At 39.4% G+C, this 27,380-nt stretch overlaps 1 protein-coding gene across 4 annotated transcripts in view; it reads left to right on the forward strand.

Moving 5' to 3' along the window:
* The window catches only part of GTDC1 (glycosyltransferase like domain containing 1), a 261,309-nt gene that overhangs the window by 52,277 nt on the left and 181,652 nt on the right, over positions 1–27,380 (forward strand). For all 4 annotated transcript variants that reach the window (XM_067472772.1, XM_060776212.2, XM_060776219.2 and 1 more), the window contains 2 exons: positions 2,288–2,370; positions 22,968–23,181. In XM_067472772.1, the coding sequence (XP_067328873.1) occupies positions 23,003–23,181 (179 nt within the window). In that variant the 5' untranslated portion in view covers positions 2,288–2,370; positions 22,968–23,002. The remainder of the gene's footprint in view (positions 1–2,287; positions 2,371–22,967; positions 23,182–27,380) is intronic.

Consider the following 27,380-nt stretch of genomic DNA (forward strand, 5'->3'; position numbering starts at 1 on the left):
GGCCACAGGTTGTGCAAGTCTAGCATTGAGTCACGGTTGTTAAAGTGTTGTCAGCTGCATTATTTCTACAGTGAATGCACTCAAAGTTCACCAGCTGTCTCTGAAACTGGGACCCCTTCTACACTGCCATATAACCCAGATTATCAAAGCAGATAGTCCACATTATCTGCTTTGAACGGGATTATCTGAGTCTACACTGCCGTATAATCCAGTTCAAAGCAGATAATCTGGATTTTATATGGCAGTGTATAAGGGGCCTGAGAGGACTTCTTCATACCTCTGGACTTCATACCACTATCTGGAGTGGTATGGTGATGAATTCAGTTACAACATCATTTTGGGTACAGATTTCTTTGCTTGCTTTTGCATGGTTTGTTCAGTGTTGATCCTAGCTTAACCTCATTAACATGCCTCTCAGGCCCCTTCTACACTGCCATATAATCCAGATTATAAAAGCATATAATCCTCATTATCTGCCCTGAACTGGATGATCTGAGGCTGGTTCCACATAGAGCTTTAACCTGTGCCCAATCTGGTTTCTTAAATGCGATTAGGTACAGGTTACAGTCTGCACCTCCCCTCAAGACCCACTTTTTTTGGGGGGGGGGAGGGTCTAGATACCCTGCCAGACCTTCTAATAGGGCACCCAAACACCAAAGAAAACCACCCAAAAAGGGCCTGTAAATTAAAAATGAGGAGGAAAATTGCCCTTCTCTCTCTCTTCTCTTGGTGCATCATTTCTACATGCCAGGAGAACACAGCAGCACGGAAAAGGCAGCCAGGGTTTTAAAAGGTTATTGGTGAAGGGCAGGCATGTAGCCAGGGTGGGGGCTCGGGGGGCTTCAGCCCCCCCCCCCCGAAATTCTCATGGTGGTTCGAGAAAAGGCCTTACTGGTGCATTATTTAAACTGTTATATTTATTCATATCATGATCTGATCACCATACTCAATATATTCCATATGCATGGGGGTATTCGGGTAATGATACAAAAGGTTTGCTAGGCTAGACCCTCTTTCACTCAGACTCAGCCCTCCCCGAAACTCAGCCCCCCCCGAAACCCCCCTGAAATTTTTTTACCCCCCCCCCCCGAAACGAAATCCTGGCTACGGGCCTGGTGAAAGAGTTACAGCACTCTAGGTTTTCCAGGCAGATTGAGCCCGGAAAACCCAAGAGTGCTGTGTGACTGCCGCATCAGAAGTCCCAGGACTTCTAAGGGGGCAAACCCCACAGGGCCCATATTGGATTAGACCTGGGTCTTTCAGGAAGACTGTTAAGGATAGGATGACTCCCTGGTGTAGCCATAAATCAAAGTTGACTTGACAGCAGTTAATAACAACATAGTTTTTTTTACAACCAAAGCTTTTCTCTCTCTGGGATTTAAAATGCTGCTGCTTTGCTTGGAAGATTCTGCTACTCATTTATTGTAAGCCACTTACAGCGTATTTCCCATGTTTTGTTGTTCATTCGTTCAGTCGCTTCCGACTCTTTGTGACCTCATGGACCAGCTCACGCCAGAGCTCCCTGTCGGCCGTCACCACGCACAGCTCCTTCAAGGTCAAGCCAGTCACTTCAAGGATGCCATCCATCCATCTTGCCCTTGGTTTGCCCCTCTTCCTTTTTCCTTTCATTTCCCCCAGCATCATTGTCTTCTCTAGGCTTTCCTGTCTTCTCATTATGTGTCCAAAATACTTCATCTTTGCCTCTAATATCCTTCCCTCCAATGTTCATAATGTAATAGAAAATTTGAAAATCTGAGATGGGCTTTCTCTGAGTTTCTTGCTATACCACCCTATACTCTTACCAAGAAGTATTTACCCTTGTGAAGTCTGTATTTGTCAAAATAACCTTCAAATAAATAGGTTTTAAAAAGTGATTTTTCATATTAATTAAGTTGTGTCACTAACCTCAAATGGGCCAAATCTGGTCTGTTTTTTTGATAGTGAAAGTCTGTTTAAGTCTGCTATTGTGTTTGCAATTTCATGTTGTACTTTCACACCTTGCAGAACTCTTTGCCTAAAGGCCTAGCATGAACTTTCAGGGCTTGTAGGGATTGATTCTTTCAGACATTTCTGAAAGCAGCCAACATGGAGCAAGATGGTGGTTGGGGGCAGTATTTCTGGTTTAAGATGTAAAGGTGATTCTGGAAGTCTCTGTATTGGATCGGTCTGGGACCTATGTATCAAAGTCCTGCTAGAGGCTTGCTTGCGAATTATTTTTACAGTGAACTTCTTTTAGCATTGTCTACTGCTGCTATTGGTCTGTTAATATATATGTATTTACTTTTAGAAAAACAGACCCTGGAAGAACTTCCTCCACACGAAGCTCCAGGAGGAGTGAATGCTTTGGCGGAACATTGCCAACAAGTAAAAGTAAGTGATAAGTTTCCAATGCCTAGAGAACAAATTTCTTCTAAAAGGAAGCTTGGAGTGGAGTTCAGGAACTATTGATCTACTGTTCTGATAACTAACCAGAGGCACTAGAGTTCTAATGTTTGCCTTTGATGGATTTGAATTGTTTCAGGTTTTTTTAAGTTTCCCAAATGTGTTCATAGTCACCTGGAGAACTTTATGAAATGTGAGAATATTGAAGGTGATGGTAAACAATATTATTAAGAACAGAAGGGGTTTTTGTCTGATGTGTTCTGTATGTTACTATAAAATCATATCGCTTTGACACAAATATGAAATCCTATTTTTTTAAAGGACCGGAACAAAAATTTTAGGCTATACAATAATAATATTATAATAACTTTACTTTTGTACCCCGCCTCCATCTCCCCGAAGAGACTCGGGGCAGCTTACATGGAGACAAGCCCGAGATTCAACATATTGTTAAAATATAACAACAAAATTCATAAAACATTTCAGCAATATTAAAATAACCACACATAATACAATACATAGCAAATATCTAATAACCTTTAGTGGTCTGAGTAGTGCACAAGTCTGAGCTCGGGCGGGAAGGTGTCTATACCATTGTGGTCTATACCAAGTATTCTGTCTATACCATTGCTTTTGCATACGAGTGCAGAAGATACTTTTGAAGTTACAAACATATGTATTCAGGAAGCACTCTGTTTTCCTGCGTACTAGTGTCACTTACAAATGTTGTGGTCATTTAGCAAGAACATTTTGACAGTTTTGTGGCAAGTCTGTCAGGTCTGTATTGTATTCCTATTGACATTGCTGTCAGATCTTGTTATGCTTTCTGGAAATTGGTTTTAAACAATTAAGCGAATGTGTTCCTTCTATAAATATTTTTCGAGGCCCGTGTTCTGGAGTCTCAAATGGTCCCCCAGATATAAAATGATATAGTGTCAGGCCCGTAGCCAGGATTTTGTTTCGGGGGGGGGGGGGGGCTGAATTTTTTCAAGGGGGAGGTTCGGGGGGGGGGGTGAGTTTCAGGGGGGGGGCTGAGTCTGAGTGAAAGAGGGTCTAGCCTAGCAAACCTTTTGTATCGTTACCCCAATACCCCCATGCATATGGGATATATTGAGTATGGTGATCAGATCATGATATGAATAAACATAACAGTTTAAATAATGCACCAGTAAGGCCTTTTCGCGAAACACCATGAGAATTTCGGGGGGGGGGGGGCTGAAGACCTCTGAGCCCCCCCAGCTACATGCCTGTACAGTGTGTATGTGTTTTGAAGGATTTATATAAATTGAAAAGTGTTGGTATTGATAATAAATCAAATGGCCTAACATAAGTTTGTGCAAAGTGGCAGGAGGGTATTACACTAATATGCATTACATATAATAGGGTGCATGCTTAGCTTTTTCAGCCTAGTGGGCAGCATGTGCAATGCTGAAGGGGAGACTGAAGAGTGTTCATTGATAGTAAACAAGGAAGGAATAATTGGGCCAGGAACATAGTCTCAGAATATTGCAGGCTAGGACTTAGGGGAGCTACAGGAGCCCCATGAGCTTCGTGTTAGGCCCGACTAGGTCATCTGGCCATTCTTGAGTGTGAACTTTATAGATGACTATGGAATGGAGTGGAATAATCAGAATATGGTATGTTCACAAATATTGCAGTATTATCCGTAAATCACAAAGAGTTTGGCTACAAAAAAACAAAAAACTGTTGCAATTAACTAATAAAATAAAGAGCAAGAGGACTCCGTTGCTTGTCATATAAAATGAATTGTAAAAAAGAATTCAAGTGTGCATTCAGTACTAGGCATAGCGCTGCTGTGCACCATATGCTCTCACTATTTGTATACATGTGTGGCTCCAGTATATTTTATGTGTTGTTCAAGACAATACTTCTTCAAATGTGGCCCAGAGAAGCTAGAGGATTCTGGCCTTCTCACCCCAAAGAGGACTGAGAACGGATCTCAGAACATATATATGGCAAACATTCAATTCCGTTATACACTGGTAGGACAGACAACTGTATATAGAAAGAGGTATGTATAGGATATGATATATAGGCATAGATATATAGGTATATATGATATATAGGTATATATAGGCATAGAGATTGCTATATTCTCGTTTAAAGTTTATGATACATTTAACAGGTCCGCAGCTTGGGAGTCCTCCTGGACTCATCGCTCATGCTTGAGGCTCAGGCGTAGGCGGTGGCCGGGAGGGCTTTTGCACAACTGAGACTTGTGCGCCAGCTGCACCCGTACCTCGCTACGGCTGATTTGGCCGGGGTGGTCCATGCCTTAGTCACCTCTAGACTGGATTACTGCAATGCGCTCTACGTGGGGCTGCCCTTGAAAACGGCTCGGAAATTCCAATTGGTCCAACGGGCAGCAGCCAGGATGTTAACGGAGGCCCATTACGGAGAGGTCAACCCTTCTGTTTAAGGAGCTCCACTGGCTGCCGTTTATTTTTCGAGCCCAATTTAAGGTGCAGGTGCTTACCTACAAAGCCCTGAACGGTTTGGGACCACCCTACCTGCATGACTGCATCACAGTCTACGAACCCTCACGTTCACTCCGGTCATCAGGAGAGGCCCTGCTCGTGATCCCGCCCGCGTTGCAGGCGCGTTTGGTGGGGACGCGGGACAGGGCCTTCTCTGTGGTGGCCCCCCGCCTCTGGAATGCCCTCCCGAAAGATCTCAGACAGGCCCCTACCTTGGCGGTTTTCAGAAAGAACCTGAAAACCTGGCTGTTCCAACATGCCTTCTCAGATTAGGAACCCCACTACCAAAGCCCAGAAGCACTTTAGTAGAGTCAAGATCACCCTCACCGCACACTGCACTTATATTTTATTTATTTATTTATTTATTTATTTACTGTCCTTGTATACCGCCGTTTCTCAGCCTAATTGGCGACTCAACGCGGTTTACAACAAAATATACAGTGCACAGTATACAATTAAAACCATAAAAAACATAATACACAATATTACACGAAATCACAATCCAATACATCTCCTAACTAAAATCGTGGTCCAATTGCATCATCCATATTACCAATCCGTAATCAACACATTCATTGCACCGAATTAGCCAAATGCCTGCTTGAACATCCAAGTTTTTAGTCTTCTTCGGAATACCATCAGCGAGGAGGCTGATCTTACCTCCATGGGAAGGGCGTTCCAGAGCCGAGGGGCCACCACCGAAAAGGCCCTGTCTCTCGTCCCCGCCAGCCGCACCTGTGAAGCAGGCGGGATAGAGAGCAAGGCCTCCCCAGAAGATCTTAGGGTCCTGGTGGACTGATAGGCCGAGATACGTTCGGATAGGTAGGTTGGGCCAGAACCGTTTAGGGCTTTAAAGGCCAACGGCAGCACTTTGAATTGAGCCCGGTAGCAAATCGGCAGCCAGTGGAGCTGGTGCAGCAGAGGAGTTGTGTGCTCCCTGCGCTCCGCTCCAGTTAGTATCATGGCTGCCGACCGTTGGACTAATTGGAGCTTCCGAGCCGTCTTCAAAGGCAACCCCACGTAGAGAGCGTTGCAGTAGTCTAAACGGGATGTAACCAGAGAGTGGACTACCGTGGCCAAGTCAGACTTCCCAAGGTACGGGCGCAGTTGGCGCACGAGTTTTAACTGTGCGAATGCTCCCCTGGTCACTGCCAAAACCTGGGGTTCCAGGCTCAGCGATGAGTCCAGGATCACACCCAAACTGCGAACCTGCGTCTTTTAATCCCATATCCCTCCGACACTTCAGCACTTTTAATCCTGTACCCTACTCCGGCCGGCTCAGTTTTTAATAATGTCCTGTTGTATTGCTATTGCTATTGTTTTCTGCTTTAACTGTTTTTATTTGCTATGTATTGTATTGTTGTATTGTGTTGGGCTCTGGCCTGTTGTAAGCCGCATCGAATCCCTTGGGAGATGCTAGCGGGGTACAAATAAAGTTATAATAATAATATAATAATTATAATTATATGAAAAAGTGTGCAGATAAATATGGTATAACATTTTAACTATCAGCTCAAATTTGTACAGTAGGCTTGTGCGTTATGTGTGTTACAAGACGTTGTGTAATGCTGTTTTCACATAATCTGAAACCCTGTTTTTTTTACACAAAAATGACAATTTTCTTGGGCTTCTGGCCGAAGCATGCCATAGAAGCACTCAGGACTTAAGAATGCCTAGAGAAGTGTTCTCTTTAGGTTTCCAGTGCAAATCTGTGGTCAATTTTTGCAGAATTGCCAACAAAATTTTACTGTAAATTTACTGTGCAGACCTAGAGAAAGCACTTCTCTAGGCATCACTAGGTCCTCCTGAGTTCGGTTTTGCACTGAAACTAACAAGTCTGCCATGGATCAAGAGTACAGTGATACCTTGACTTAAGAGTTTTAATTCATTCCTTGACTGAGCTCTAACTTAAAACACTCCTATTTCAAAGCAAATTTTAATATGTTTTGCCCTCCTGACCCCCCATTTTGTTTGTTTTGAAAAAAAGAAAATGTACCTTATAAATAATAAACAATGTATAAATGCACATTCCCATGGAACAATAAAAAATTTGTGGTGAGGAAGCACATTTGAGGCAACAAAATGTTTGTTGGCCAGTATAACAGCAAGGCAAAACCTGCACATTCACATGGAACAAAAAAGAAAAAGAAAGATCAACTTTACAATAGTAGATGCACAAAGTTGTGGCACAATGGTAGAAGCACAAAGCAAAGAGGCAGAAGCATCCTTTTCTTCATACTGTACACATTCCAGCCTCCTTCCTTCTTGCTCTCTCTCCCTCTCTTAATGAAGCCAAACATACCAGGAATAAAAAACACACAAAATCTACTAACTCAGAGTTCCTCAAAGCAGACAAGAGCAAAGCAGACAGCAATTTTCCAAAGTGGACAAGAACATGAGACATGGGCCACAGCGGGTTGGCCCCTTGAAGCCCTAAAACCCCGTACTTGCATTAGTGCTCCCTTTGGCGCTAGTGCTTAACGCAGAATGCTGCTCTTATATCATAGTGAAATCCGGGCTGAGTGACATCTCTTAACTAAAAACACTCTTAAGTTGGGATGCTTTTAAGTAGAGGCTCCACTGTATTGGGGGGAAGACTGGTAGAGCTAGCTGTAGAACAGAAAGTAATGTTTGACAGGAGAAAGGTGAACAAAAGTCATCTGAATACACTGACCATTTTACTGGGCTGGACTAAGGGTTAATGATGAACAACCATCAACTTTCGTTAAGATATCAATTTCTGGATGATTTTTGAAATAAAGTATTTTTCAGAAATGCCTATTTGTAGCTAACAGTATCTTAACTGTAGCTGGTTAGAATCTGAGGTCTAGTAGAAATTCTGCAGACTACAGTTCTCATCTGTGCTCCGCCGTAATATGTCTGGGATTATTGAATACTAGGCTATTATTACCAGTCTGATTCTTTTTCTATAATAGGGAAGTAGTTACTAATAACGTCTTCTCCTGTCATGTTTAAAATATCTCAGAGTAGTTAGAGAACTAATAGGTGTGGTAATGGGAGATGTAACACTATTTTTAATCAAACCTCTTTCATCCAGTTAAATCTAATGTGAGACGCTGAGGTCATAGGAATTGATAATCTCATACTATTAAGAGTTGAAAACAAAATTCTTTTTGAGATGAGGACTTGACCTGAATGAAATGCAGATAATCATCCCACCAGCATTACAGTCACATGTAGCACCAAAAATACCACTTGAATACAAAGTAATTGACCAGTCGTCAATTAAAAGTCTGAAATGAACTAGTAAGCCTGAATCTGGTGTTTTGTTTTATTTGCAAAGGTAGTAACTTTTGATTCCTGTTAGTTTATTTTAAAGCCGAGCACGATGATTGTGACGCACATTTGTAAAGAAACGCCTAGCTTTTCCCAAAACCATTTCGGTGTTTCCAGTTGAGAGCTGAAGCATTGAACCAAGGCTTTCAGCAACCTGCTGTGGACTAAAAAGTTCGAATTGTAAAACGAATGCTGCAATTTGTAATTCTCTAAAACATTGTACATACTATGCAGTGAATGCATGTATATACAAGAGGGAGTGTTTGTTTGGCTTGAAATAGTTTTCTTGCTCTCCCATAATTTGAAAACAAGTTTGGTTTATGGCATGAAATTATGAAGGCCATTAGTGTCTTTGCATAGTTCAAAAATTAAAGCAGCTGAGATATGGAGGTTTAAAATGTAGCTACTCTGCATGCACATTAACAACTTTCCTTTAAGGATTTATACCACCATTGCTTTCTTTTCATGCATAGTGTAATACACAGATTTTATAGCATGTTACTTTTTAAATATGTAAAACTCACAACAGGAGCCATTATGGCTTATGCTATAAGGTGCCTGTGGATTAATAGCCACTGGGACATTTTTATGTCGTAACTTTCAATTTCCTGATGTTGCAATTCAAGTGCAGAGAATATATGTATATATATTAAGGAGCCTGCATTGGTTCATTTATAATTATACAGTGTGTTAATTTGCCTCATTTCAGTTTGGACTCACACTTTTCTTTCTCTAGTGTTGTATTTACAGCATGAAACTTGTCATCACTTCAAGAGTGCCCCCTCCAAAAATGTACAATGTGCAATCTAGAATATTAGTAATATACCAGGACTTGCAGCCCACTAATGGTATATAATTAATGCTATATTGCACTTTAACTGGCATGGCAACATTCGATTGAAGCCTAGGATTGGCAGTATATGGAGGGGCATTTACACTTCTTAGCTGCAGAGCTCTAATGCCTCACTACACTACAAACTCCAAGATTTCTGAGGATGTTTCCATGGCAGTTGAAGTGGAATTTAGTGCTATACTTGTTTAGTGTGAATGTTCTCTTAGTTACTTTTTGTTGGAGCATTCAAGGAATCAGTTTGTGTGTGTGTGTCAACTGTAAAATAAGCTACATGAATCTGATTGGTCGGGCAATGCCCGGGGAGCAGGCTGAGTCTGGGACTTTTGGATACTGTTACATTTTTGTACAGGCTTGAGCTAAGTTAGTGCAGAGAGAGAAGAAGAGAGAAGCTTAGAGAGACAGAGTTTGGAGTGTGCTCTTGTTTCATGAGCTGCTGAAGGAGTTTAGCCACATGGACAAAGAAAGACTATTTTAAACCTCTCATAAAAAGGACATTATGTGAGTTGATGCAACTGATCACATTGTACATATGTTGTTCTGACCTACAAAGAGTAAACCACTTGTTCTTTATTGTTCATCTGTATGGCCTATTTTCTTTCTCTGCCAAGGCAGTGTGTGGGCTGATCAAACGTGAACTACATGTGGTTTATTTTACATTACGCCACACTTTTGTCAATGCTGATACTAGAACCATTTCACATGACAGAATTATAGCACTGATTCTCCCTTAACAGCTATGGCTTCATCCTGTAGAATCCGGGGGTATACAGTAACTGGAGAGCATTTATGTTTCTCACCCAGTAGACTGTAGTGCTACAAGTGACTCCGGGATTTTGTAGGATTCATTCATAGCAATCAAAGTAGAATCGTAGCACTATAATTTTATGAATTGATCTCTAGTATAGTCCTTTTGTCGGCTCAAATATTTTCTTGAAGAGACCTCTGCACAGACCTCTGGCAGAATACTTCTTGTTACTTCTGTCCTAAACCTGATGGTTAAATCTCAAAAATGACACAGTTTCTAGAACATACCTTTCTATAGGTATAGGACTACCAGCACTGTTTCTTGGGCTGTTTGGGTCTGGAAGAAAGGTGCAACTTTATGTTCTGTCTCAGTTTAGTACAGTTTAAATGGCAAAGACTCATAAAGGGATATATTTTCTCCTAGTACTATATCATGTTTCCAGATAGGAATGTTCCTTCGTATTTGAGAATTGCAGTAGTGCTGACATTCAGATCCGATTTTGGGATATAAATGATGTAGACATTAGAGTTCAGATTTCTGCTCTTGGACATGAATGACTTCTATTCTTTTATGTCTGTTTGTTTTTAACTATAATCTATTAATGTGTTTTATTGTTATTTCATTTTGATTTGATGTGTTTTATGTTAATTTCTATTTGTTGTAATTTTTGTTACTCGGTGTTTTTATTGATTCGTTGTGTATATTATATGTCTCTTACTTTGCAATGTGTTGCCTTGTAAGCCACCCCAAATCCTTTTGGGGAGTTGGGGCGGGATACAAATAAAGTTGTTGTTGTTGTTGTTGTTGTTGTTGTTGTTATTATTATTATTATTCTTTTATGTCGGTTCTCAAAATAAAGTTTTAAAAGGAAATACATAAGGCAAAACATAATTATTAATCCTGATTGGAGTAGATCCATTGAATACATGGAAACTACATAAGTGTTGATTTATCCAATTCTTTGGGTTAGTGGATTTAATTTAGTTGGGATCAACATTGGATTTAATCTTAAATATCATATTTATTTATAGATCACTACAAGCATTAGGTATTAAGTTAGAGCACACCATGTCCGTTGAGTCACGATTTCATAACTATGAGAAACTAAGTCATTACGAAAGGGACACAGGATAAAAGAAAAGAACAGGAAGATCAAATGTATGCCATTCATTAAACAGGACTGTGATCTATATCTTTATCCACCCATCCATATCCTTTTTGCTATTGCTTAGTGAAAAATTTCTGGGTACTTCCAGTATAGCAATATATTGTGTTTGTCAAGTAGCATTTATGTTTTGAGTTAATGAGAGGGACACTTGAATAATGTACTTCTTCCAGAATTTATCTGGCTTGGGAATTGTGCTACGTAATGGAGCTAGTGTGGTGTATTGGTCTGAGTGTTGGACTATGACTCCGAAGAACAGGGTTTGAATCCCCCCACCCCAATTAATCATGAGAACCACTGGGTGATCTTGGGCAAGTCACATACTCTTAGCCTTAGAAAACCTTCTGATGGGTCACCTTAGGGTTGCCATAAGTCAGAAATAACTTGAAGGCACACAACAACTGCAACAAAATATGTACAAATCAGACTCAGTTAATTTCTGCTGTGGATTGTGAAATCCAACATACCGAATCAAGCCATCAGCATTTTCTGTACCAGCCATTGCCAGATTTTTACACCTTGGAGTTTACTTTAGCTGAAGGATGACTTTAGAAACCTGCTTTAGAAACTGGGACATTTTTCATGTGAATGGCCATACTTACTTGAGTCTAATGTGTACCTTTTTATTCTGAATTACATAGCCAAAAGTGAGATGCACATGGTGCGTTACAATTACTCAGATAACCCAAACTTGCCAACCTCAGCTTGATGGAAGAGCGCATTTTCCCAATTGGTTTTATTTCAGGGCCTTCAAAACTGAGAGTGAGTCTTGACCTGATGTAAGGACATGGTTTCCCTTTGCCAGTCAGCCATTTTTTGAGGCAGTCAGCAGAATGACTGACAGACAAAGGGAAGCTGCACATTGCATTCAACAACAATTTTCTTTTGGTAATATACTTCTCAAAATTGAGGTGTAGATTACAATCAGTGCCTTGCTCTACTCGAGTAAATACCAGCTAATGCCATGCAAAGACTTAGAAAGGAGTGCGTTTCCTAGCCCAGATTGTTTCCCGATAATTCCCCAATAACCTACAAGGGCAGGCCCATAGCCAGGATTTTGATTTGGGGGGTCCTGGGTTTGATTGGGGGGGGGGCTGAGTTTGATTCAAGGCGGGGGACTGAGGACCTACCCTAGCAAACCTTTTGTATCGTTATCCCAATAGCCCCATGCATATTGAGCATGGTGATCAGATCATAATATGAATAAACATAACAGTTTAAATAATGTACCAGTAAGGCCTTCTTGCGGACCACCATGAGAATTTCAGAGGGGGCGGGGGGCTGAAGCCCCTACATGCCTGTACAAGGGAATCTGTTTTGTCATTCCATATGTCTTAAAATATAGAATGTGATAATAATATCAAATAAGACATTCGTCATTTAAGTCGCATATCATTAGGACTTCCTTAAATTCTCCTTTACTCTTTCTTCCATTTACATTATGATCACTGATAATAGTTCAGCGGGACTCAAGAAAGTTAGCTGTTAAAGGCAGTTTGGACGTTACTTCTCTGGAAAAAGAAGCTCTGACCGTTTTTCAAAACAGTAGGACTCCCTTCTCCCATTTACTCTAGCTTTTCCAAGTGTCTGGTATGTTCACCTTTGAACATGTATACAGCTGTGCACAGAAATACACTCATTATACTTTTATCAGTCATATTTTATTGTGTTTATTAAAATGGAGTTGTGGCATTTATATTTTATTAGCTGGGGTTCCAGGAGAAATAATGAGCAGGGTTAGTAATTCAAATTATTTTTGTGAGCATTTTTGTGGAGTTTTCCTTCCTCCCCTTCCTTTTTTGTTTTTAATACTCAGTTATGGCATTTTTTTCAGGATATAAAGCCTACCGAAAGGAGTGGGGTATATAAGCAGACAGGTCTCGTGGCAATGCTGCTTTTCTAATACATCTCATTCTAATGTGATCTGTGCACAGAATCATAACTTCTCTTCCTACCCACTCGCCCATCTAAGTAGTGCAGTGTGTATGCCATATCTACAGAGCTTTGTAATTTGGCACAAATGTTATTTATTTATATGTTATCTATTCAGCTACTTAAGTTGTTGGACTTAACATGTTGTAGATGCTGTTGTAGAATAAAATTTTCATGTGCAGGCTTTTAACCTCCTGCAATTACAGAATTTGTATACATTGTCATATTAGGGAAGAAAATCTATACTTTTGAAATAGAATTGCCCTTCTTTCATGCTTTGGCTATAAGGTTTAAACATGATGTGTAACTTAGTACTGCCAATTACATCATCATAACTTTTTGGATTTAAACTGATTGACATCTGCGAAACCACATTTATTAACGTACATACGAAAAGGCAATTGCATCTTTTTAAATAAACTGTTAACAAATTGAATGGGATTTTGGGGTTTTGTACCTAGACCATTTATTTTTCAAAAAACTTGCATTTCTCCCTCAAATTATTATTACTTTTGTAGTTTTTGTAATTTGTGGAAGCTCAAACTTCTTGTTGATTAATATTAGTTGCTCTTTGTACGTTTCAGTGAAATATATACATTCAGGGCTATTTACATATTTTGAATGTTATTTTTTTAGAAAATTTCAAGCCTCTTTCTTTTAACCTGCTGGAAAAAATTGAATATAAAACACTGGCGACTGTGAAATACAACCATCTAATTTTCACTCACCAAGCTTTTGAATTGTCCCCCCCCCCCTTTAAGTTTGCGGGTTATCATTACCTCAACTTAATTTCATCACAGAAGCAATAGTATATAAATACAGAAGAGTCTTACTGGGGGTCATAATAGTGTATTGTTGTCAACTCTGTTATGTTAACTTCATCATATGGAATACCTATGAATGATAGAGCTCCACCTGTTATCACCCTATTATCACCCTAGGCATTGCCGACTCAGTACCATTGCTTCATTTATTGAGGCTACTCATCTGGAATGCAGTCTTCTTCTTTTCCTTTTGCCTTCTACTTTGTCAAGCACTGGTGTCTTTTCTAGTGAGTCGTATTTTCCCATGATGTGTCCAAAGTGTGATGGCCTTAGTTTCATCATCTTGGCTTCTAGGGAGAATTTGGGCCATTCATTTGTCTTTATCACTCCACAATAGCCATAGAACTCTTTTCCAGTATCACATGTCAGATCAATTTATTTTGGAAGTTGGAAATACACAGCATGGCCAATCTTAACTTTAGTATTCCATGAAGTCGGGTTCCCATCTTCATTTATTTCCTATAAGTGCTCTGAGTGTAGTTTCCATTTCACTTTCTAAAATCGGAGGTTCACCTTCAAATGGGTCTTCCTTGAATGAATTTGTCATCCTTCCATTTCTTTTTAAAAAGTTTTTCAATATGTTTCCATTGTCTGTTTATTTCTAAATGATCATTTAATGTGTTTCCCTTGTGATTGAACAGCATCCCGCCTCTTGGTTTAAATTTCCCTTTGCTTTCTCAGATCTTGTGGAAGAGATCTCTTGCTCTTCCTTTTTTGGTGTTGTCTTCTATTTATCTCTATTGGTTATTATGTTTGCTCTATCTATCCATGCACATAGGTCATGGAACAGTTGCATACAGGGGTTTCTTCCTGTTTCTGTTACTTTTTCTTTTCGCTTATTGTTTGTCCTTAACTCCTTGAAGAATTTCATCCATCAGGGCTTCTCCTTTCCGTGATTCATGTAGTGTCTTTTTGCATTCCTTTTCTGACAATGCACTTAATAGACTGAATGTGGAACTCTTGACATCTTTGGCTTGCTTTCAACTATCCCGATATCAGGTATATACCGTAAGAGCAGAGCATAAAATTGATGAGCAGTTGTAAACATAATACATTGCACATTATAGTTCTTGGCATTTGGTTAAGTCTCCGTTCATCTGTGTTTGTAGAGAATTCCCTTTCTTGTTTGGTAGAGTTATTATTCATTTTTGATCTAACAGTATACTACAGTTTAAACACTATGTACAAGAATTGGCATTAACCCTGGGCTCATGTGCTCACTGCTACCTGTGGTTCACAATTCTGCCCTGTTCCTATATTTTTGTGTTTCCCAAATCTAAACATCACAGGAAATTCTACTTCATTTAAAAACAGAAGCAGATGATTTTGATATTTACTGGCACATGAAAAAGGGAGGGATGTGTGAATCTGAGAATTATGCTGCCTGGTGCACATAATGCTAAACGGTACATAGTTTAGCATTATATCTAAATGTGTTACTGAGACATTGTGATGATTGTATTACTGAGGCAACACATTTAACAGCGCCATAAACACGCTCCTGTTCACAGATCACATTTTGCTGTGACTACGGGCAAAAATGTCCCATGCACCCCAGCTTTTCTAGTTTGAGAATTATTGGACTGTCACCTTAATATTTGGAGTTGTCAAGTCCATCCCTGTTACTGTAGCCCTATTCACTATACTTTTGCTGCCTTGTTTCCATTTTAGAAATGTCGTAGGAATGAAACAAAGATTGTAAACCGAGATTTCTGACAAAACCATTTTAGATTTCTCTATAAAGGAAGATCTTGCACAGCTACCATGGAAAAATGGTAGAAAATGTTCAAGATATCACATTCATTACCCACAGAACACACAATATGCTGCTGCTTAGCTATACTGGCAGCAATGGTGTGCCAGTTATTCTTAGAGAGATCAGCAGTCAGCGAAAGGACATTTGCAACAGTATGGGCACCGATAAGCAAATAGTGTTGCTGTGTATGTGCTCTTACTGAGTACAGATCATATTGCTGTGCCATATTATCTGTATATCCAATAATAGTGGTGGTATTGGTGGGAAGATATTCTGAAAATTATTACAAAACACATTTTTTACCCAAAGGACCTAGCTCCTGGATAACTGAAAACTTGCCTTTTTCTATTTGAACCTGCCTATAAGTTATGATTACTTCCCAAAGGTCTACTTTATATCCACTATTGAAAGAGAAATGGTACTTGGAAAAATGAAACAAGGTCTTTTCTGTGGAATATTCCTAGCACTGATAAGTTTTAGGTTCGAGACATTGATTTCACCTATTTGTCAGATACCCTGTATTTACTCGAGTCTAATGCGTCATAGAATCTTATGTGTGCACCCCAATTTCTAAAGCCCTGAAACAAAACAAAAGTGTTTTCTTCTGAACATAATGTAGGAGCCCCCGGTGGCGCAGTGGGTTAAACCCCTGTGCCGGTAGGACTGAAGACCGACAGGTCGCAGGTTCGAATCCAGGGAGAGGTGGATGAGCTCCCTCTATTAACTCCAGCTCCTCATGGGGGGACATGAGAGAAGCCTCCCACAAGGATGATAAAACATCAAATCATCCGGGCATCCCCTGGGCAACGTCCTTGCAGACGGCCAATTCTCTCACACCAGAAGTTACTTGCAATTTCTCAAGTCGTTCCTGACATGACAAAAAACAACAACAACAACAAAAAAACACAACGTAATGCACAGCGGCAAAAAGTGCACTCTTTGTAATTTGGCAAAAAAGGGGGGCATTGCTGTTGCTGCCTGCTTAGAATTCTGTCGTTATAAACAATTGTATTCGATTACCAAAGATTCCAACAGTGGGAAATAAAACCTTGGGGTGCATCTATGCTGTAGAATGAAGCCACTTTAATTGCCTTGGTTCAATTCTATAGAATCCTGGAGGCTGTAGCTTGACAAGGTTTTGAGCCTTCTTTGCCAAACATTGCTGGTGCCTCGCTGAACTACAAATCCTATGATTGTATAGCATTGAGCCCTGGTCATTTTATTAGAGATGATGTCCCTCAAAGAGGAGCTCCAAGTGCAGTTCCTGAAGCACCTTCCCCTTTTGCTTTGGCTCAGCACTAACATTACTGCATGATGCAAATCTAATGCACACCCCAATTTTGGCAACGTCATTTAGCCAAAAAAGGTTAGCATTAGATTTTAGTAAATATGGTACTTTTGACTTAATTCAGCTGTTTTATTGTTTGTTTATATTTTTATATTAATTGCCTTTGGGGATTGTGTTAGGCTCAGTCATATTCTAGGAATATTCTAATATATACATTGGGATTGCTTTTAAAAATATATTGTGGTCATGATATTAGTATATCAAGCATACTATGCTACTGTGAGATTGCTAATGCACTTGGCATTGGAGAACCTCACCTGCTTTTTTAAAAAAGGGAATGTTTCTAACTCAGTTTTTTTAAAAAGGAGACTGGGAAATCTCAGAAGCGAAAGCTTCTTCTTCAAGGACATCTAGTGGTTCAGAAAATGAGGTGTCAGTGTCTGATAACTAGTTCAGAATCCCCTTCCTACTCTTATTTAATCCACCCGATCATTCACATACACGGCTTCATGTTCATCTTTCTCTTTACAGTCACAATTCTAGTGCTTGTAAAATAGTTCCAGTTTTTCCCAAAATTGTCACGTTTGAGACAGAATAAAATAAACAAAGTACAGGGTCTTTGTATTTTATGTCATATATATTATATTATTCCATATATAATTGCTGGTTTTTTAACTTTTCAGGTGTGCATGTAGTAATGAGACACATACTAATTCTGTGTTGGTGCAATACTTGTATTTGCTTTTGCTTTGTATTCTGTTTTTTGACTGAAAGAATGCAATGTATTTTGACTTCAGCTAAAATAGTGGTGTATAATTAGTCTTCACCATTATGTATTGCCTATGGACAATGAGACAGGATGGATTTAGTCATTAATTGAAGATAGACTTCCTTATCAGAAGTGGGCAATATTTTTGAGGTGGTAAAACTAATGGAAAAGTATTTTCAAAGAACAAAATACTCTTGCTTATCCGATGTTTGCTGAAGACTCGGCCTCTGTGAATTAAAGTTCCTTGAAGGGGTGAGGAGCAGGGAGTAGCTATGATGTAATGATGTAATGCAGAGCAGTGCATTTACCCAGCCACATAGTGATGCACTCCTGAGAATGGAATCAAGCCATTAGTACATCATGGGGAATTTACTGGTTCCAAAGAGACACCCTTGAGAGAGAAAGTACCGTAATGAGAAAGTGGCAATGTTCTTCTAACATTTGTTGTGGCCTTTCAAATGGCTAAAATACCTGAAAGGATTTATACCTAAGTGAACTTTGCATTCCATCTGATGAGGTTCATATTCTTGGGCCATTTATCATCAATGGCTTTTCAGGCTCTCCTAGGAGTACATAGTATATATTTAACTTAACTTGGCTAGGCCAAGGGATTTTTTAAAAAAAAAACATATATATGAGTAATATTGTAAGACTATAGCAAAACTAGAAATCAAGTTTTGACATGATTTCCTTATTTATATCATACCACCTTGGTGACTAATAAAATATTAATGACTTAACTGGTTAAAATATGTGGTTTTCTAACTGGTTTCTATTACCCCTGAAAGTTGATGTGGCTGTCGATTGTGGTGGAAAAATCCACTTGTGCTGGTCACCATTTTGGGGAACCCAAGAACAATGCATCTAGTCCTGAATGCCTAAGGGAATATTGAACTTATTTTTCTACAATAGCAACCCCCTGGGACAGATATTGAACTGCTTTTGCAACTGTGAAGCATTCTGAGATACAGAATGAGGATGGGCTGCTTTCTTCAATGGGCAGAGGAGGAGATCCCAGTAGATATATTTCCTCAACTGCATAGTGTAACACCAGCCTATAACTTACCATATATACTAGGGCTGGGCGGTTTCGTTCGTTAATTTCGTAATTCGTTATTAATTCGTATTTAAATTAGCTTACGATCCGATATTGAGCCATGCAGGAATAGTGTGAGGAGTAATTAAAAATCGAAACAATTTTTCCAATTTATTTCGTATTGTTTCGTAATTGTTTCGTAATTGGTTCAAAATTGTTTCGAAACTGTTTCGTAATTGTTTTGTAATTATTTCCGTATGTCTGGTGCAAGTTTTATAGTTGTTGTTTGTTTTATCAGTGATAAAAAATAAATTATCACACCAACAGTCAACAACAGAGGGAGAGGGAAGCTTCAGAAGTCCCCCCTGTCCCATTTGGAGGTTTTTTTTAGCATATTGCGCAATCGCATCCGCCATTAACGAATCGATTCGAAATTAACAAAATTTCATAAATAACGAAATTTTGAAATCTCAAAATTTTGGAAGTATTTAGAATTTGGAAACGCTAGCGCCCCCTGGAAACGAATTGAGTTTAGAAACAATTTTTTCCGTGGTTACCCAGCCCTAATATATACCTGTGTGTAAATTGACCTAATGAAGGTTTGGAAGCCAGAATTGTGGATCTTGATACAAGCTTTGGATAAGACAGCCCTGATGTTTCCTGTCCTGGCATTCCAAAAGTCCAGAAGTCCTATCACAGCAAAGAAATTAGTGGGGATTGATCCTTCGTTAGGTTTTCTCAGAATGAACTGAGCTCTCCTTTGTGTCGCTATTTATTTATTTTGATAAGAGTTAGGGTACAGTATTATTTACCCATGGATAAGTTGATTTTTTAAACTAAAATTTTCTAGACTTATACATGCATGTATATATAGTACACTGCTGTTTACAGTAATAATTTTGTCCAGTGATTTTTTTGCATATGGATTCCACTATATTTGTGTTGCATTCTTTTTCATAAGCATTTATTTACTTTAGTATTTATTTCCTCCATGTCCATTTCACCCTAAAGAGAACAGTATGATATTTTATGTGTGTGTGTGTGTCAGGAGCAATTTTAGAAATTGCAAGCTGCTTCTGGTGTGAGAGAATTGGCCGTCTACAAGGATGTTGCCCGGGGGATGTCTGGATGTTTTGATGTTTTACCATCATTGTGGGAGGCTTCTCTCATGTCCCCACATGAGAAGCTGAAGCTGTCAGAGGGAGCTCACCAGCACTTGTTCCAAATTCGAACCTCCGACCTGTCGGTCTTCAGTCCTGCCGACACAAGGGTTTAACCTATTGCACCACCAGGGGCTCCTAACATGGCACTGCACCACTGAACTCTAGTGGTGTTACGGCAGCACCCCCCCCCCAACAATTTCCCCTAAAAATTATGTGTGAGGGGGGAATGGGCCTCCTAAACTAAGCCAGTGAACTGTGCCAGTGAACTCTTTATACCTGGGCTGTCAAAATTATGGTTGTTGATAATGTCTGATAATAGCTTTTGCTTCTATAATAGGGTTTCGCAACACATGCAGTTTGCATGCTGCCGCAACTATGGCTATATGTTCTCCTTCCTTTGTATTGAAATAAGGCAAACATGGAGCACATCTTCTTTTACAGCTTAACTAGTCTCCTGGTAGACTCCTTATTCTGTGATAACTGTTCTGAGACACAGGATATGTATCTCTCACACATTATTTTAAGGGAAATTGTAGGGGGATTTGCTGTTGTAACATCACTAGAGTTCAGTGGTGCAGTGCTACCCTTTAAAGTACCAGCTATTCTGAACTTCCGGATCATTCTGTAATGATCCAGATAATATCTGGGATCTTTATTCTCACCTGAAGGACACCACTCCATGTTCCCTTTTAGTACCATGGTACAACTTCAATCTTCAATCTTCAAACAAAGATCCACATAGTCAAAGCCATGGTATTCCCTGTAGTAACGTATGGATGTGAGAGCTGGACCTTAGGGAAGGCTGAGCGAAGAAAGATAGATGCTTTTGAGCTGTGGTGTTGGAGGAAAGTTCTGAGAGTACCTTGGACTGCGAGAAGATCCAACCAGTCCATCCTCCAGGAAATAAAGCCCGGCTGCTCATTGGAGGGAAGGATACTAGAGACAAAGCTGAAGTACTTTGGCCACATCATGAGGAGACAGCAAAGCCTAGAGAAGACAATGATGCTGGGGAAAGTGGAAGGGAAAAGGAAGAGGGGCCGACCAAGGGCAAAATGGATGGATGGCATCCTTGAAGTGACTGGACTGACCTTGAAGGAGCCGGGGATGGTGACGGCCGACAGGGAGCTCTGGCGTGGGCTGGTCCATGAGGTCACGAAGAGTCGGAGATGACTGAACGAATGAACAACAACTTCAATTTATGTACGGAAGGGTTTTCTCTCAGTTCCATCAAAATAAACCCCTGTGTCGGCAGGACTGAAGACCGATAGGTCGCAGGTTCGAATCCGGGGAGAGGTGGATGAGCTCCCTCCCTCTATTAACTCCAGCTCCTCATGCGGGGACATGAGAGAAACCTCCCACAAGGATGATAAAAACATCAAATCATCTGGGCATCCCCTGGGCAACGTCCTTGCAGACGGCCAATTCTCTCACACCAGAAGTTACTTGCAATTTCTCAAGTCGTTCCTGACACGACCAAAAAAAAAAATGTTTGAGAGAGAGATTTAGGTTTTTCTATTCTTGATTTGTTACTTATAATTGGAACAATACTCTTCCCTGTGTCTTGTTCTTGTTAATATTTTCCTGGCTGAATTTTTGTAGAGTTCTTTTTGTAATGGTATTCCAACTTCATGTCTTTTCTTTCCTATCATTTTTTATTTATTTATTTGTGGGATTTGTGTACCACCCTTCTCAACCCCAAAGGAGACTCAGGGCGGTTCACAGTGTTGGCAACAATTCAATGCTATCGATAAAAAAGTAGAAAACATCAAAATTGACCCTTACCTGATAAAACATCAAACATTACTGAGCACATCACACAAAACAACATCATATATCTCAGAAAGACTTAGCCGTTGTCCGTAAACAGTCCTGGGTCATTGCACTTTCAACTTTCACTTCAACTTTACATTTTCCTATGATGGGTTGAATGCCTTGTTCCACAATCAGGTCTTCAGCTGTCTCCTAATGGTTAGGAGAGAGGGGGCTGACCTGATCTCATGAAGTTGGTTTTAAAATAATTCTGGTTGGCGTTACAAAGTAGAGGAGATGATTACAGATATTGCTAAATATTGCAACAAGCACACATTGCTTTTTGTACGGTAACAAAATAGAAATCTACCATGATTATGCAAGGTAAATGATAATAATTGTGTGGATTTTTTTTTGTTTTTTTGTCATAGAATTTCATTAATATATATGTATTATTCAAGTATTGCTGGGAAGCCTTACAAATATATTACATATGCCCAAATTCCATTTTTCAGTCTGTAATAGAATAGACCCATTGAATTAAAGGGACTTAAATAAGTATTGACACACCAAGTTCCCACTTATTTTGTGGATCTACTCTGGGACTAAGTAATCAATCTTTCCAAAAAAGCATGTTCTTTGGCTAAAGCCACTATTGTTTATTACTTCAGGACAGTGATTCATTTTGAGCAATTATTAGAGACTATTTGGGTTTATCCCTTTGTTAAAATTTTGGGATACTTTATTTGTCTATTTGTTTTGTTTCCGCCTTCATCTTATATGTCAGCAGCCCTGTGGCTGGGAGTGTGAACAGCCTCCTTAAAATGTACAATATTGTTCTGTTCCAGATAGTTTGGTGCAATAATGTATTTTGCATTTGCTCTAGGGGTTGGAAATGTCACTTAGTGATGCTCTCAGTCTTTGTAGCTTTAAGTATACATGTCCTGAGGAGGACGACTCAATCTAGGTTTCCTTAGGCTGCCTCAGTCATGTTTCTTTTAAGTCATCTTTCTGTATTGCCTTTAGTATGGGAGATTATTGTGGTTGAACTACGCTTGAAATGCCTTTTAGTTTTCTGTATCATCAGTCAGAGGGCAAATCTGTTTCAAACAAATGAGCTATATTATTTAGTCAGAGACCCAACTTTAAAATAAGTGTATATTTCTAAAGCTCACTGTGTGTTATGGGGAAACATGGAGGCACAGCTATAGCCTCAGCATTTCCAAGTACATGCATGTATGACTGAATTGTTAATTGTAACCTAAATTTTAATGGAATATGACTTTGATTAATAGATATTCTCCTTTTTCCATGCCTGCAATTTTAATTAGTCTTTTTTAAGTTAAACTTATTAATGAAACAAAAAGATTGAATCCCTTTAAAATTGAACTCACTGACTGAGCTCTTGTAATGTGGTTCCGCTTTTATCATGATCCTATATGACACATTTTAAAATGAAATAATTATAAAGTAGACTTTATTAATAATATGAGCTTTTAATTTTTTTTAGAAGAATCTTGGCCAACTTGGATCACATACAGAAGAATGAGCATTCTACTAATTGAAGCTTTCTACGGAGGCTCACACAAGCAGCTTGTGGATCTCCTGCGAGAGGAAATAGAAGACTGTGTCCTTTTCACTCTCCCGGCCAAGAAATGGCACTGGAGAGCAAGGACTGCAGCTCTCTACTTCATGCAAAATGTACCACCCAGTACTGATTATAGGTAAGAATTACTACTGATACTAATTTCTCTAAGTCTTGAGTCTACAGATACAACTTTTAATATCCACATAGGTTTGAGGTCATCTAGGTAAGCTGTCCTAGTTTAGATATAGAACATTTTGTTGTTGTTTTTCGTTCAGTTGCTTTCAACTCTTTGTGACCTCATGGACCAACCCACGCCAGAGCTCCCTGTCGACCGTTGCCACCCTCAGCCCCTTCAAAGTCAAGCCAGTCAAGGATACCATCCATCCATCTTGCCCTTTGTCTGCCCCTTTTTCCTTCCATTTTCAACTGAATCATTATCTTCTCCAAGCTTTCCTGTGTTCTCATTATGTGGCCAAAAACTTTGCTTTTAATATCCTTCCCTCCAGTGAGCAGTTGGGCTTTATTTCCTGAAGTATGGTCAGGTTGGATCTTCTTGCAATCCAAGGCACTCTCAGAATTTTCAAAAGCGTCTGTCTTCCTTCACTCAGCCTTCCTTATGGTCCAGCTCTTGCATCCATAGGTTACTATGGTATACTCCTCGATATTTATGTTTCATTCATAGAAATTTATGTCTTGAGGCAAAGCTAGGACAGTAAATCTTTAGAGGAGACATGTTAAACAAATCTTTAGAGGAAACACATCAAACTATGTTTGAAGCCTAGTGTATTCTACAGATATTGACCCACGGGCCTAAATTGCGACATAAATTGGTCCTTCCCTCAATGAGGGACCAGATTTCACAATAAACATTTAGATATCAGCTTGCTGTTAAGTCCCATTAAGTTAACTTCAACTTGTAGGGATCCTATGAATGAGAGAGCTCCAAGTCACCCTATGATCAAGAGCACTGCTCAAGTTTTGCAGATTCAGGTACATGACTTCATTGGTTGAGTCTATCCATCTTTAATTCAGTCTTCCTCTTTTCCTTCCGTCTTTCCAAGTATTATTGTCATTTCTGCTGTCTCATGTTTTTGTATATATCCAAAATATGATAGTCTCAGTTTCATCCTATTTCTAAAAAAGAGTTCAGGCTTGATGTGCTCTTGGACATGGCCTTTTGGTCCTGAGTACACAACAGTCAGACATTGTGACACAGCTTGTGTTCATCTATAAGCCTAGAAATCTATCTCAAAAATTGTCCCCAAAAGTGGGTTGTCATGTTTTTAGATCAATATAAGTATTGTTTCTTAACCCTTATCAAAGAAAGGAACCAGCCTCTTTTCTGAAAAGAGTGGCAAAAGAAAGATTTTAGACAGAAAATTTTAAAAGCAAGATAGTCTGCTGTCATTTATTTTATAATCCAAGAAGATATTAAAAGAAAAAGAAAAAGCATAAGGGAAACAAGAAAACTTAGGAACCAGTTCTTAATGTGATCATTCATCACATTTGTTGGCTCCTGATTCCTTTAGGAAACTCGGGTCTTGCCTATCTAGTTCATGCCTATCTTTCCCTTCATGAGACTGTGGTTGGTTGCTTTTACATGTAGTGTGTGAAAAAAGTTAGTGAATTGAAAATAGTTTCACAGGTATTGTAAACACATGCCTAAATTGAGAAGTAGGGTAATCCCACTAAATTCATGAGAATTTAATAAATCAACTCTTGTTTTCCTCACTTCCTCACTTGTTTCTTCACCAATGGATCAGAGATGAGAAAGATACAGTAGATCATGGGTAACATGTGGCCTAAATCCTATACAACACTCACATATTTCATGAAATTTCCTTTCTCCTTTCCCTTATATTGCAGCTGTAAGAGCTGCACTGAAACAGACAATTTTCCAAGTTTCTGGGGTGATTTAGGGGTCTGCATTAGAAGGGAAAGTTTATCTCCCTTACAGTTGATTCAGATGTTCAATGCTGAGTTTCTTCCCAGTTTTGTGATTAAATTTTAAGACCCAGGCTGTGCACATGGTTGCTTTTCTAAATCTAAGAAACCCATCCCATCATGTAAAATTTGTGTGAATCCACACTATTTCATAAACATACATGTGATATGTTTGCTGTGATTTCAGTTTAATGTTAGAATAATTATTTCAAACATTTAAACTGTAAATCTTTTCAAATAAGCCAATTTCTTGATTTTTTACTGCGTTTGATTTCATATTTACTTCCAGTCTGGAACAGATTTATTATTTCAATCTTTTTTTTTTGTTAAGTGTGCATTTTGCATTGCTGGACTTTGAAACAATCCTATTTTGTAGGAGTATGTATGACAAACTATTATGTAAATTTTTTTGTACATCACAACGACATCCTCCAACGCATTGCAATGTTATCTCAGTTCCTTCAAGGTCAGGAGCCCAAGCTGTCCAGCACTTGCTGAATTAAGCTAATCAGACATAACTCATAGGCATACACCTCATTAGTTTAACGTACAGTTAGACTGACCTAAGATAACTTAATTCCAATTTGTCAAATAACCTACATTTTAACAGAAAATACTGGAAGTTTGAAAACTGATTTGAAGTTAGCAAACTTGCAATCTGTCATGTACTTCTGTGCAACATAACCTTCATGAACAGTAAATAAATCTACACTTAACCAGTACAACATAATGAAGAGGTGACTGGCACTGCCTTTGTTATTGGCATTTCATTACAGAGAAAATAATTTTGGACACTTTTTAATAGGTACATTCTTAATAAAAATGTGATGGGAGTTATGCATCTGATGCTGAGCACTTCGAAGTGCCATTAATTTCGGTTTTAAAATCAAGCATGCAAATAGTGTTTTCTTACTGAAAAGAGTGTTCAGGCAAATTCAATTTCAGCAGTTTAAAGCAATTTGGGGGAGAACAAAGAGTTCTCCCAGGCAGAAAGCAGCCAAGTCTTGAAGGTGCAAGGCTATTCAGTGCTAATCAAGGTGATAAATTGTTGCATTTACACGTACCTCAAACGGATAAGAGTGCTTTCTCCCACCTGGACATTCCACGTATAAACCTCACTTGCCTAGTTTCCAACAAACCTTACAACCTCTGAGGATGCCTGCCATAGATGTGGGAGAAACGTCGGGAGAGAATGCTTCTGGAACATGGCCATACAGCTCAGAAAACTCACAGAAACCCAATATTTGTTTATTTATTTATTTATTTATTTACAGTATTTATATTCCGCCCTTCTCACCCTGCAGGGGACTCAGGGCGGAATACAGTGTACACATATATGGCAAAAATTCAATGCCAATGTTGTAAATTACCTCTAACTAGTAATAACAACTACAAAACATTTAGATTTCTACCAGGAGTCTGACCACCCTAGTGGGTCTGTTGTCCTCTTGTGTTTGCCCTCCTTACAAAAGAACCAAGAAACCAATGTAAAAGTCACTTTGCCTGTCTTTCCTTCTGCTTTGTTCAGATATTTGCATTTGGGGAGATGATATACAAAATAGAGAAGCAGTTGGGTTGTTGTAAGTTTTTTGGGCTGTCTGGCCATGTTCCAGAAGCATTCTCTCCTGACGTTTCACCTGCATCTATGGCAGGCATCCTCTAAGATTGTGAGGCAAAACGTCAGGAGAGAATACTTGTAGAACATGGCCAGACAGCCCGAAAAAACAACCCAGTGATTCCGGCCACGAAAGCCTTCAACAATACATAGAGAAGCAATTGCTAAAGGACCTGCCCCAGGTCTACATGAACCTGCTCCAAGGCTCTGTTGCCATCAAGACTATGCTGGGAAACTGCTTTTGGCCAATGAAGTAGCATCAGTGGTCCTTGGGTGCTGATGTGCTGTTGGGTGAACTAGTTGTGTAGACTGCAGAAAGGTATCAGGACGCTTCCATGCCAGTACATATGGGTTTCCCATAGTGTATACATGGCGGCTCTGGAGGAGACTACTCCAGAGTACTTTGACTGGTATAGAGGCAGCTTGAATCTTCTGCCATCAATGGCAGTGGACATGGGCCGCCCATATGAAGGATGAACAATTGCTGTAATAGGTAATGTGAACGAAATTTCAGGGTACAAAATGCTTTCTTTAAAGTTCTAAATTCTTGAAGTTTAGTTGGATCTGAATGAATGAACTTTAAAAAATGAAACACATTGATAAAGCCAAGCGTCGTCCCCCCCCCCCCCAAAAAAAAAAAAAAAACCAGAAGGAGGAGTGTTATGGGTAAGGGTAATGTTGAAAAATAGATGCTGCAGTTTCTTTTAATATACAGTCATGTGTCTTGATTATTTGAAAATGAGCTAAACCTATGAATAATACAGAGATAAAATAAG

Source organism: Anolis sagrei, chromosome 1 (assembly GCF_037176765.1).
Source record: "Anolis sagrei isolate rAnoSag1 chromosome 1, rAnoSag1.mat, whole genome shotgun sequence".
In the NCBI taxonomy this organism is placed as follows: Eukaryota; Metazoa; Chordata; class Lepidosauria; order Squamata; family Dactyloidae; genus Anolis; species Anolis sagrei.